The 13813-nt window shown below is 50.1% G+C and overlaps 1 protein-coding gene across 1 annotated transcript in view; it reads right to left on the minus strand.

The window, feature by feature from the left end:
• Window positions 1–13813, minus strand: part of USP53 (ubiquitin specific peptidase 53) — a 298888-nt gene that overhangs the window by 168220 nt on the left and 116855 nt on the right. Inside the window, exon 5 of the mRNA XM_030192265.1 lies at window positions 12927–13073. Coding sequence (XP_030048125.1) covers window positions 12927–13073 — 147 coding nt within the window. The remainder of the gene's footprint in view (window positions 1–12926; window positions 13074–13813) is intronic.

A 13813-nucleotide genomic window follows, 5' to 3' on the forward strand; every position in this document is an offset into this window, starting at 1 on the left:
GTCCGCCTGCCTGCCTGCTGTGTGGCTACAGCCTGTCCCCTTCGCTCTCGGCCGGCTACCCAGGGCCCAGCTTTTCCCTGCCGGCTCTGCTCCCTCTGCACTCGCTGCCTGTTGCAGCCCACCAGCATGCCCCAATCATTCTGCCTGTTCTAGTGCCTCTGCTCCTGCTTCTTCCAATCCGCCTGATCCAGCTTCTCCCAGCCTTCTCCAGTCCATCTTTTGCAGCCTGATCCAGCTTCTTCCTGCCTGTCCCAGTCCGCAGTTCCAGCCTCTCCCTGCCTGTTCCTGCCTCCTGTCCGGCTTACCCCAGTCCGCCTGATCCAGCTCCTTCCTGCTTGTTCCAGTCCACCTGTTCCAGCCACCTGTTCCAGCCTGTCCCGGTCCGACTGATCCAGCTTCTCCCTGCTCGTTCCAGTCCATCTGCTCCAGCCCGCCTGATCCAGCTTCTCCCTGCTTGTCCCAGTTCAGCTTGCTCCAGTCCGCCTGATCAAGCATCTCCAGTCTGTTCCGGTCCGCCTGATCCAGCTTCTCCCTGCTAGCATGTTCCTGCCCTAGTGCGTTCCAGTCCGCCTGCTCCAAGCCTGCTCCTGTCTGCATGATCCCATCTCGTGATCCCAGCTTGTTCCAGTACGCCGACCCAGCTTCCCCTGCTTGCTCCAGTGTTCAAGTTAGGCTTCTCCCTGCTTGTTCCAGCCCATCTGCTCCAGTACACCTGCTCCAGCCTGCCTACTCCGGTACACCTGCTGCAGCCTGCCTACTCCAGTACATCTGCTCCAGCGTGTTCCAGTCCGCCTGAACCAGCTTCTCCCTGCTTGTTCCAGTACATCGGCTCCAGTCTGCCTGAACCAGCTTCTCCCTGCCTATTCCAATACACCTGCTCCAGCCTGCCCGCTCCAGTACATCTGCTCCAGGGTGCTCCGATCCACCTGAACCAGCTTCTCCCTGCCTGTTCCAGTCCATCTGCTCCAGCCTGCTTGCTCCAGCTTCTCCGTGCTCATTCCTGCTCATCTGCACCAGCTTGTTCCAGCCTGCCTGCTAGCTTGTCAGCCATTGACTTACTCGCCTGCCTGCTAACTTGTCAGCCCTTGTCTTATCTGCTCTCCGGCTCCAGCATGCCCCAACCCGCCTACTAGCTTGTCAACCACTGATTTACTTGCCTACCTACTAACTTGTCAGCCATTGACCTACCTACCCCCCCAGCCTCTCCCTGCTCATCCGCACCAGCTTGCTCCAGCCCGTCTGCTAGTTTGGCAGCCACTGCCTCACTTGCCTGCCTGCTAACTTGTCAGCCATTGACTTACCTGCTCTCCAGTCCATCTATCCCTCCAATTCCAAGCCTCCGACTCTCCGCTCTATCTACTTCTCACCTCAGTCTCTACACTTACACCGCAATCACTACTTATGGCCCCTGTCCACATCCTCTTCCTTGCCCTGTCCCTTCCTAATCTTTTTCCTCTCCCCTTACCGCTAACCACTGCTGGAACTCATTGCCCACCTGTGTTCCCTCCCAACCTGCCCACTACGGCAATACCCTATGCACCCCCATCCCTCACCACCTCTCTTGTCCCCCTCCTCCTTCCTAGCCCTTAATCTTCAACACCTCCTTCCTACCATTAACCCTTCACCATTCCTCCTAAGTGCACCCCGTCTTCGTCGCCTTCGTCGCCCGACCTCCCCACCCTCCTCCGCACTCTCCTGCTCCTCCTCCTGCTATCCACGGGAGACATTAATCCTAATCCAGGCCCCCCTCACCTATCCTCCTCCTTTCCACACAAACGATTCCGTGACGCCTCCAATCTCGTCTCTATTCCCCTCCTCCCCCCCTCTTCCCTCCCCTTCTCATGTGCCTTGTGGAATGCCCACTCGGTCTGCAACAAACTGCCCTTCATCCACAATCTCTTCATCTCTCGCTCCCTTCAACTACTAGCCCTAACCGAAACCTGGCTCTCCCCTGACAACTCTGCCTCAGTCGCCGCCCTTTGTCATGGAGGTTCTCTCTTCTCCCACACTCCCCACCAAGATGGCCGCGGCGGAAGCGTCGGGCTACTTCTCTCGCCCTCCTGTAGCTTCCAACCCCTCCTCCTGCCGCAGTCTCACTGCTTCTCGTCCTTTGAAGCTCACTCCATCCGACTATTCTACCCATTACCACTCAGAGTTGCTGTCATCTACCGCCCCCCTGATAAGCCCATCTCTTCATTCCTTACTGACTTCGACGCCTGGCTCACCCTCTTTCTTGATCCCGCATCTCCATCCCTCATTCTTGGTGATTTTAACATTCACGTTGACAACCCATCCAACTCCTACGCTTCTAAATTCCTCACTCTGATATCCTCCTTTAACCTCCGACTATCCTCTACCGCCCCTACTCACCGTGATGGCCATTGTCTCGACCTCGTTCTCTTCTCTTCCTGCTCACCTTCTAATTTCTGCACCTCAGTCCTTCCTATCTCAGATCATCACCTAATCACCCTCACACTTCATCACCCTCCCCTTCAACCTCACCCAACTATAACCACTGCCTTCAGGAATCTCCAAGCTGTCGACCCCCCTACCCTATCCTCTCACATCTCCAATCTCTTCCCGTCCATCTCGTCTTCTGAATCTGTCGACACAGCTGTCTCTACCTACAATGAAATTCTCTCCACTGCTCTGGATACCCTAGCACCATCTGTCTCTCACCCCACTAAGCGCATTAATCCTCAGCCCTGGTTAACCCCTTGCATCCGTTACCTTCGCTCCTGCACCCGATCTGCTGAACGACTCTGGAGGAAATCTCGCACCCTGTCAGAATTCACAAATTACAAATTCATGCTATCCTCCTTCCAGTCCTCCCTATTCCTTGCCAAACAGGAATATTATTCTCAATTAACCAATTCTCTTGGCTCCAACCCTCGTCGCCTCTTCGCAACCCTCAACTCCCTACTTAAAGTGCCCTCCGCTCCCACCCCCCCCCCCCCACTCTCTCCTCAAACACTAGCTGACTACTTCCGCGATAAAGTGCAGAAGATAAACCTTGAATTCACCTCCAAGCCTTCTCCTCCCTGTGACTTCTTAACCCACTCCCTCAACCAACCTAACCTGTCCTCCTTCTCCTCCTTCCCCGAGATCACTGAAGAGGAAACTGCTCGCCTTCTTTCTTCCTCTAAGTGCACCACCTGTTCCTCTGACCCCATTCCCACCAATCTGCTTACCAACATCTCTCCTACAGTTAACCCCTTAATCTGTCACATCCTCAACCTCTCTCTCTCCACTGCTACTATCCCTGACACCTTCAAGCACGCTGTAGTCACTCCACTTCTCAAAAAACCATCACTTGACCCCACCTGTCCCTCCAATTACCGCCCCATCTCCCTTCTACCCTTCCTCTCCAAATTACTTGAACGCGCTGTCCACAGCCGCTGCCTTGATTTCCTCTCCTCTCAGGCCATCCTTGATCCGCTTCAATCCGGCTTTCGCCCACTACACTCAACAGAAACAGCTCTCTCCAAAGTCTGCAATGACCTGTTCCTTGCCAAATCCAAAGGCCACTACTCCATCCTTATCCTCCTCAACTTATCTGCCGCCTTCGACACCGTCAATCATAATTTACTTCTTGACACACTGTCCTCATTTGGATTCCAGGGCCCCGTCCTCTCCTGGTTCTCCTCGTATCTTTCCCAACGCACCTTCAGAGTATTTTCTAATGGCTCTTCTTCCACCCCCGTCCCGCTCTCTGTTGGGGTTCCTCAAGGATCTGTCCTTGGACCGCTTCTTTTCTCAATATACACCTCTTCCCTGGGCTCACTGATCTCATCACATGATTTCCAGTACCATCACTATGCCGATGACACCCAGCTCTACCTCTCCACTCCCGACATCACAGTCGAAACCCAGGCCAAAGTCTCGGCCTGCCTCTCAGATATCGCTGCCTGGATGTCCAACCGTCATCTGAAACTGAACATGGCGAAGACTGAGCTCCTTGTCTTCCCACCCAAACCCTCCTCTCCTCTTCCCCCACTCTCTGTCTCTGTTGACAACGCCCTCATCCTCCCCGTCTCGTCAGCCCGCAATCTCGGAGTCATTTTCGACTCCTCCCTCTCCTTCTCTGCCCATATCCAGCAGACAGCTAAGACCTGTTGCTTCTTCCTCTATATTAGCAAAATCCGCCCATTCCTCTCTGAACAGACCACCCGAACCCTCGTCCACTCACTCGTTACCTCTTGTCTTGACTATTGCAACCCTAGTAGCGCTATAGAAATGCTAAGTAGTAGTAGTAGTAGTGAGTTGAGTGGCAAAAAGATCCACCGAGGGGGGTGCCCCACTCTCGGAAAATCTTTCTGGCTACAGCCATGTTCAGTGACCACTCGTGAGGCTGCATTATCCTGCTCAACCTGTCCGCCAGACTGTTGTTTACGCTGGCTAGATAAATGGCTTAGAGAAACATGCCGTGTTGGCGAGCCCAATGCCACATCTGCACGGCCTCCTGACACAGAAGGCGAGATCCGGTACCCCCTTGCTTGTTTGTGTAGTACATCGCAACCTGATTGTTTGTACGAGAATAATTTGGTTGGATAGCCTATCTCTGAAAGCCTTTAGAGCGTTCCAGATCGCTCGCAACTCCAGGAGGCTGATCTGAAGATGCTTTTCCTGAAGGGACCAAGCTCCTTGAGTATGAAGCCCATCTACATGCGCTCCCCATGTATCATGAAAAGGAGCTGTGGTAGAAGACTTAGATGGAGATGGATAATCCAGGACCTCGAGCATCTTGGCCCTGGGCTCATCCACAGTCTCCACAGGGAAGAGAATGGCCTCAGACATTTCCCGCACAAAAGATGAAAAAAACAAGCTCTCCGGAGGGGAGAGCTGCCCCTGAGGTGAGGGGTCGAATCAAGAATCCTCGGCAGAGACAACTCCATGACCCCCATTCTTCATCAGATGAGCCATCATCGGATGGGGCTAACAACTCAGAAAGAGCAGCCCGGATCCAAGCCCGTATCGACATGGAGGTGCGGTGACCTCGATGACTGTGTCGAGAAGTCGACTCCCCAGGAGACTCCGGTGAAGCTTCCTCCACCGAAGGCAATGGAGAGTCGATCCAGGAGGCTACTGATACTGGAAGCAGTACCGGAGGAGACCTCACCACCGACGAAAGGCACGGTGCTGCAGGAGCCTCCAGTGCCGGGCGCAAATGGTGCAGCACCGCTTCCATAAAATCAGGAAAAATAGCCTTGATGCGCTCATCCACAGAAGCTGTCGGGAAGGCTGCGGTGTCAGTGTGGGCTTCAGAGGCAGAATCTGCAGAGGCCGGGGAGCCGGTACCGGACTGCCAGACGACCGTCGCGTCGACACCTCCATTACAGAGGGAGAGTGATCCTCTCGGCATCGACGCTTCTCGGGTGCCGAATGCTTCGACGACCCAGAGCTCGCGGTTCCATGTCGAGAAGGAGAACAATGACGGTGCTTCCTGGCCTTTGCCCGTCATCGAGACTCCTTGGTAACATAGTAACATAGTAGATGACGGCAGAAAAAGACCTGCACAGTCCATCGAGTCTGCCCAACAAGATAAACTCATATGTGCTACTTCTTGTGTATACCTTACCTTGATTTGTATCTGCCATTTTCAGGACACAGAACGTAAAAGTCTTGCCCAGAAATAGCCCCACCACCCAAACACCAGCCCCGCCTCCCAATCTCGGCTAAGCTTCTGAGACTCCTTGGTACCGGCGAGGAAGACGTGGAATCCACACGCTTCCTCGGGGCCGGGTCCGATACAGGTCGGTCCCGGGGGCCTGCAAAGCAGGAGGCACCGAGGCAGGTGGAGACCCGCTCGATGCATCACTGCTCCCAGCGTGCATCGATCTCTTGGCAGTCTTGACCTGGTCTCCCGATGCCAACGCTGCACTCAACGTCGACGGTACCGACGCCGACACCGAGGAACCGGACCCGAAAAGCTTCTCTCTCTGGGCCTCTCTGGAAAGCTGGGTGCGCTTTTTCATTTTAAGGCACAACTTACAGCTCTCCTGAAGATGGTCTGGCCCAAGGCACTGAAGGCACTAGGAGTGTGGATCAGTGCCAGAGATGGTCCGGTTGCAGCGGGTGTATGGCTTGAAGCCGCTGGGCGTCTTCGATTACATGGAGGGAAAAATAGCCTCCGCGCAATCAAAGGACGCGATTGTGTCAAAAAGTGGACACAAAAAGAGGAAAAATCCCAACCAAGCGACCTAACTATGGTTGCAACGAAAATAAAGAAAACTTATAAGCGGGAAAAGAAACTAAAGTAACAAAATTAAAGGGAATTTTTTTTTTTTTTTAAACAGTACCCGTTAGGGAACGAACAATCTTCGATGACGAAGAAAAGAAGAAACTTTACTCCAGGAGCGAGTAGAAGCGAAGCGCTGTAGAAAGGACTCCGTGTCGCCTCATATGCGGAAAGAAACTGAGGAGCGTGACCGCGCAACAGGAGGGAAGCTACGTGCGCGGTGGAACGCTCCAGAAGAGACTTTTGTAGATTTTTACTAAAAATCCTCCGGGGGTCGACGTAATGTCACCCACACGTGAGAATATCAGCCTGCTTGTCCTCGGAGAAAGGTTGCTATACAAGAGGCTAGAATTGATGTGGCTCCTTGTAAATGTCGAAAGATAGTATGTCACTTCAAACACAGTTCCTGCCAACACTTCAGAGCTTCATAAACAGCGATTAAAAGAATTGCCTGAAGAACAGCTGATCCAAGAAATGCCAACAAGATGGAACAGTACCTTTGATATGCTGGAATGGCTGCTGAAACTGAGGGAGAGTGATCCTCCCTGCACCGATGCTTCTCGGGTGCCAAATCCTTCAACGCCCCAGAGCTCCTGGCACCATGTGTCAAGGGAGACCGACAACGATGCTTCTTGGCCTTTGCCCAAAGCGTGTCACACAGGCTCATTGGTGCTGACAAGGACTTTGAATCCTCGTATTGTCTCTGGGTCGGGTCCAACGATGGATAGTCCAAACGAAGAACGGTCCTGGAGGGCCTCCATAGCAGGAGGCCTCGAGACAGGTGGAGACCCACTCAACGCCTCACTGCTGCCAGTGTCCAACGGTCTCGAAGCAGCCATACTTACTGACGCTCCCAATTGTGATACTAGACGTTGATGCCGATACCACCGACTTTGATGCCAAAGCCAAGGAACCAGACTTGGCTCCAGAAATTCTCTCTCGTTGAGCATCTTGGGAAACCTGGGTCCTCTTCATACAAAGACAGAGAACACAGTTAGCAGGGCTATGGTGACGCCCAAGACACTGCAGACACCAAGAATGGGTATCTGTTCCTGAGACAGTCCTACTGCACCGGATACAGTGCTTGAAGCCACTGGGAGTCTTTGTGGACATGAACAGGAAAACCTCGTCCGCTAAATTTAACGACTCGATGGTGCCTAAAAAAGGACAAGGCACGGAAAAAAGAAAGTACATAAGTATTGCCACACTGGGACAGACCAAAGGTCCATCAAACTTAGCATCCTGTTTCCAACGGTGGCCAAGCCAGGTCACAAATACCTGGCAAAATCCCGAAAAAGCTCAATACATTTTATACTGCTTATCCCAGAAATAAGCAGTGGAGATTCCCCAAGTCAATTTAATAATGGTCTATGGACTTTTCCTTTAGGAAGCTGTCCAGTCCTTTTTTAAACCCCGCTAAGCTAAACGCCTTTACCACATTCTCTGGCAACGAATTCCAAAGTTTAATTACACGTTGAGTGTAAAATTCGACCAAAGTCAGGCCCTAAAAACAGCCTCATGACGGAAAAAAAAAAAGAAGAAAACTTAAACCTGGGCAAAATAAAACTAGGGAAAATAAAAGAAAAAGGAAGGTTCTGAAAAAGGCCCAAATAAAGTAGCCACAAGAAAAATAAGCCAAAAGGCACTGAAGAGTTCTAAAGAACTGGGCGTATGAGGAAAGGACAAAAGAAGCACAGCTACTACTCATGCAGAAAAAAAGAGAACTGAGGAGACCACGTTCGCGTGAGGATTGTGAAAAATTACAAGAGGACCTTACGCGACTGGGAGACTGGATGTCTAAATTTTTTATTTTTGTTACATTTGTACCCCGCGCTTTCCCACTCATGGCAGGCTCAATGCGGCTTACATGGGGCAATGGAGGGTTAAGTGACTTGCCCAGAGTCACAAGGAGCTGCCTGTGCCTGAAGTGGGAATCGAACTCAGTTCCTCAGTTCCCCAGGACCAAACTCCACCACCCTAACCACTAGGCCACTCCTCCACTCCTAAATGGCAGATGACGTTTAATGTGAGCAAATGCAAAGTGATGCAGGTGGGAAAGAGGAACCCAAATTATAGCTACGTCATGCAAGGTTCCATGTTAGGAGTCACCGACCAAGAAACGGATCTAGGTGTTCCTGTTGATGATACTTTGAAATACTCTGCTCAGTGTGATGCGGCTAAGAAAGCAAATAGAATGTTAGGTATTAGGAAAGGAATGGAAAACAAAAACGAGAATGTTATAATGCCTATGTATCGCTCCATGGTGCTACCGTACCTCGAATATTGTGTTCAATTCTGGTTGCCGCATCTCAAAAAAGATATAGTGGAATTAGAAAAGGTACAGAGAAGGGCGACGAAAATGATAAAGGGGATGGGACAACTTCCTTATGAGGAAAGGCTAAAGTAGCTAGGGCTCTTCAGATTGGAGAAAAGGCGGCTGAGGGGAGATATGATAGAGGTCTATAAAATAATGAGAGGAGTTGAACTGATGTGAAGCATCTGTTTACGCTTTCCAAAAATACTAGGACTAGGGGGCATGCAATGAAGCTATGTCGTGAATTTAAAACAAATTGGAGAACATTTTTTCTTCACTCAACGTGTAATTAAACTCAAATTTGTTGCCAGAGAATGTGGTAAAGGCGGTTAGCTTAGCGGAGTTTTAAAAAAGGTTTCTACGACTTCCTAAAGGAAAAGTCCATAGACCATTATTAAATGGACTTGGGGAAAATCCACTATTTCTGGGATAAGCAGTATAGAATGTTTTGTACTTTTTTGGGATCTTGCCAGATATTTGTGACCTGGATTGGCCACTGTTGGAAACAGGAAGCTGGGCTTGATGGACCTTTGATCTTTCCCATTATGGCAATACTTATGTACTTATGTGACGGGCGGGAAGGCACTGCGTATGCAAGGTGAAGCATGGCTCGAACTCCACAAAGGTAAAATTATGTCTTACCTGATAATTTTCTTTCCATTAGTCCTTCAGATCAATCCAGAGACTTGTGGGTTATGCCCCTCCTCCAGCAGGTTAGATAGAGAGAACTCTGAAGTTTCCCTCTAGAGGGCATGTGCAGCCATCCTAACTTCAGTATACATGATACCAAAGCAGTAGAAACAAGCAAATACAGTCTCCTGCCTCTAAAACAGCAGCATAATCTTGAAGAAAACTCCATGCTGCTAACAGAATGAGTAGGAAATTAAAACTACAAAACCTAGTAACCGTTCAACCCAAGAAACAAGAACATGAACAGAACTAACTGAGTAGCTGAAAAATATCTCAAATCACGAGTTCACATTACAGGGAGGGACTCTGGATTGATCTGAAGGACTAATGGAAAGAAAATTATCAGGTAAGACAATTTTACCTTCCATAGCGTCCCTTCAGATCAATCCAGAGACTTGTGGGATGTACCAAAGCAATCCTCAGCCAGGGTGGGACCGCACTACACCGGCCGCCAACACCGAAGCTCCAAAGACCGCATCTGCACGCGCTGCTACGTCAATCCGATAATGTCTGGAGAACGTATGTAGCGACGACCAGGTCGCCGCTTTCGAGATATCGTCCCATGGCACTAGACGAGATTCTGCCCACGAAGCCGCCTGAGATCTTGTGGAATGTGCTTTAATGCCTAGCGGAGAAGACTTCCCCATCAAAAGATAAGCCGATGAAATCAGTTCCTTAAACCACCTAGCAATGGTCGCCTTAGAGGCCATATTGCCCTTCTTTTCTCCCGCAAACAAAACAAAAAGATGATCTGACTTTCTAAATGAATTAGTTGCCTCCAGATAAGCGCACAACGCTCTCCGAACGTCCAAACAATGTAGCGCCCGAAAATCCTCCGGGTAATCTTCCCGCTTGAACGACGGTAAGACCACCTCTTGGTTAAGATGAAAACGTGTAACCACTTTAGGCAGAAAAGAAGGCACTGGCCGAACCGAAACTCCTGCCTCCGCCCTTGGTTCTTAAATAGGGCGCCACGACCACCATCACCTTGGAGAACGTACGAGGAGCCGTGGCTAGTCCGAACGGCATGGCTCTGAATTGGAAATGCTGACCAAATATTGTGAACCGCAGAAATCTTTGATGAGGAGGCCAGATGGGAATATGCAAGTAAGCTTCCTTGAGATCGAGAGCTGTTAAGAACTCTCTGGGCTGAACCGCTGCCAACACCGATCGAAGGGTTTCCATGCGGAAATGCCGAATTCTGAGGGCTTTGTTGACCGCTTTGAGATCCAATACAGGACGAAAGGCCTCCTCTTTCTTTGGCACTACAAAGTAAATCGAGTAACGTCCCTGACACAACTCGTCTGCCGGCACAGGAACTACTGCCCCCAGACGAAGCAACTCTGCCAAGGTCTCCTTTACCGCTGCAGATTTTACCGCAGACTTGCATGGAGACTCTAGAAAGCTGTCTGCGAGAGGACGCGCAAATTCAAGCTTGTACCCCTCTCGTATAACGCTCAGCACCCATTCATCTGAAGTTACCCTGGCCCACTCCTCTCCAAAATCGGACAGCCGTCCTCCTATGGGCGGAGAGGACTGGACCAGGGCCCCATCATTGCGGACCTCTGGCCCCAGGCTGACCTCTTGGAGCTGCGTGCGGAAGTTTACGGTCCTGACGAAAGGGCTGCTGCTGCTTCTGAGAAAAACTGGGCTTTGAAAAACCGGATACCCTACCAGGTCTATATTTCTTTGCCTCCTTAAAACGTGGTCAAAACGGTCTCCCTTGGTTCTTAGATTTATCCTCAGGGAGATGACCCTTGGACTCTCCCAAGTCCTTAACAATCTGTTCCAGTTCCTGACCAAATAGAAGCCTTCCTTTAAAAGGTAACCGTGTAAGCGGGATTTAGAAGGGAGATCAGCAGCCCAATGTTTCAAAATCAGATTCAGCGCTTAGCCGAGACCGCCAAAGAAACGCCTTTAGCTGACGCTCTAAAGAATATCATACAGAAGATCCGCCAAATATGCCAAACCTGACTCCAACATAGGAAGGAACTCAATCAGGTCATCCGGCGATGCCGCTTTCTGTACCCAAGAGAGACATGCTCTAGCCACATATGACCCAGACACAGAAGCCTGCAAAATCAACGCGGCCACTTCAAAAGACGACTTCACCGATGCCTCAAGCTTCTTTTCTTGAGGATCTCGAAGGGCCGAACCTCCTTCTACCGGCAAAGCGGTCTTCTTGGTAACACCCGTAACTAATTAATCCACCACCGGCATCTGCAAAGAGTCCAAATCCTCTTGCCGTAATGGACAAAGCTTGCCCATAGCACGAGCCACCCGCAGAGAAGTCTCAGGAGTTTCCCATTGAACCCACATTAACTTGCATAGCCTCGTGAATGTAAAAAAACTTCAGGGGCGCTCGAGTACCTGACATTATCGAGGTACTAACCGGCACCGGAGGCTCAGGAGCAGAAAGATCTAAGATTTGTAAAGCGTGGACTATAAGCGCATAGAGCTCCTCTCTTTTAAAGAGCCTGGCCGCTGTGGGGTCATCACCCTCAGCTGGTGGTATCTCCCCTTCTTCCAGCTCCTCAGGATCTGAACCCACCAATTCCACCTCACCCTCCAAATCTGATTGAGTGAAATCAACGGTAATGGGGTGCTCAAAATCCACCCGAGACCTCTTAGCCTGCTGCCTACTTGGCTGCGAGTCTAAACCCGCTGGCGCTGCTAAAATGGTTGCCGGCTGTCGGTCTGCCTCAGAGCACAACAAAAAAGCCTCATGCATCAATAAAACGAAAGCCGGAGAAAAGCCCGATACCGCTTGCGTCTCCGCTCCCGTACTTGCACTACCCTCCGGAACTGCGACTCCCTCCAACAGGCTCGCACTGTTTCTGGCCTGACAGGCTTCAGAGAGAAAATGGCGGAGGCACGCACCGGCCCGAGACCGACGCTTCCCGCCAAACTCGCCTCACCTCGCTGCGCAGCATTGGGGCTCAACTCGCGGTCAGTAACTTCGGTAGGGCTGGAGAAGCCGGGTGCCGAACACGTCTCACAAACCCCCGACGCTGACCTGCGCGCTCCGCAGCGCGAACAGCGTTTCACCGACTCCGAAGGAACAGACATGGTAACCCAAAAATCTACTTACAGACTGCTGTTAGCGCTGCTCACATTCAAGGAAAGCTGAACGGCTATTCTCCTAGCACTGTAAATACTTAGTGCTTGTAGAGGGCACTGCCGTCAAATGAAAGGAGTTTTTTTTGAGGAGACTACCTTTCATCAAATTTGCCCACTTGCCAGGGGGAGAAGGGTAGGGACCTGGCACCACCAGGTGTATCCCAAATGTGCATCTGCATCTCAACCCCACCAAAAGCTCAACACCCCCGAGGGAACGGGATAGGAGCTCTGGAATCCAGAGCTGCACAGTATGTCCTTCTACCTGCTAGATAGAGAGAATACTGAGTTTGGATGGCTGCACATACCCTCTAGAGGGAAACTTCAGAGTTCTCTCTATCTAACCTGCTGGAGGAGGGGCATAACACACAAGTCTCTGGATTGATCTGAAGGGACGCTATGGAAGCTCTATTTTTAGCTTTGGCAAAATTCCGGACTGAGCAACGCAGATCAGTGTCACACACTGGACAATTTTTTTTCATTTCTGCAGTTTCATATATACAGATGGAATTAGAAGACTGTGTAAAACTCTTGGTCTTCAGTTATGTGAAAAAATGGTCTACTTACCCCTGGAAGATAAAGCTGTGTTTCCAGAATCCGCACAACATCGTCCGTCAAATCGGAGTTATCTGAATCCCAGACTAAACCGACAGTCACTATCTCGGGGCAGTTCATCAATACACGGCGAATCTTAATCTTCTGCCCGCAGTTACTCTACACAGAAACAAAGAAAATTTATGAAGCAGCACTATCAAAAAACATGTTCAATTATTGTTTGTTTATCATTGCAATATTTGTGTTCCTGTATGCAAAATGCAATCTCTGAACTAACTCCTTGTTTTATCAATATAAAGGGACACAATGCAATCGATACCATTACCAATGTCACAATTACAAAACAGATATAACCCTTGTCCCAATCACACAGTACTGGATGCCAGCTAAGCTTTTTAGGGCAGGCACCCAGACCATGGCGTAGAAAAAATAATGTCTGAAGAGCTGGGCACAGGCTGGAGCCAGGTTATTATTATTTGTTACATTTATACCTCACATTTTCCCACCTATTTGCAGGCTCAATGTGGCTTACAAAGTACCATAAAGGCGTTTGCTATTTCGGTTGATAACAAATACAAGATTGTGTTGTGGTCAAATGAGATAGAGGTGAATCAGGCGTCATGGGTCGAGGGGAAACAGGATAGTAAATTGTCCAGTACGATCTTTGATTATGTTGTGTTGCAGGGTGTGGGGATTTATGTTGGATCGTTAGGATAAGCTTTTTTGAAGAGGTGGGTTTTTAATGACTTCCTGAAATTTAGGTGGTCATGTATTGTTTTCACAGCATATGGGAGTCCATTCCATAGTTGTGCGCTTATGTAGGAGAAGCTAGATGCATAAGTTGTTTTGTATTTTAGCTCTTTGCAGTTTGGGTAATGTAGGTTTAGGTATGATCGTGC

This window comes from Microcaecilia unicolor, chromosome 2, assembly GCF_901765095.1.
Source record: "Microcaecilia unicolor chromosome 2, aMicUni1.1, whole genome shotgun sequence".
In the NCBI taxonomy this organism is placed as follows: domain Eukaryota; kingdom Metazoa; phylum Chordata; class Amphibia; order Gymnophiona; family Siphonopidae; genus Microcaecilia; species Microcaecilia unicolor.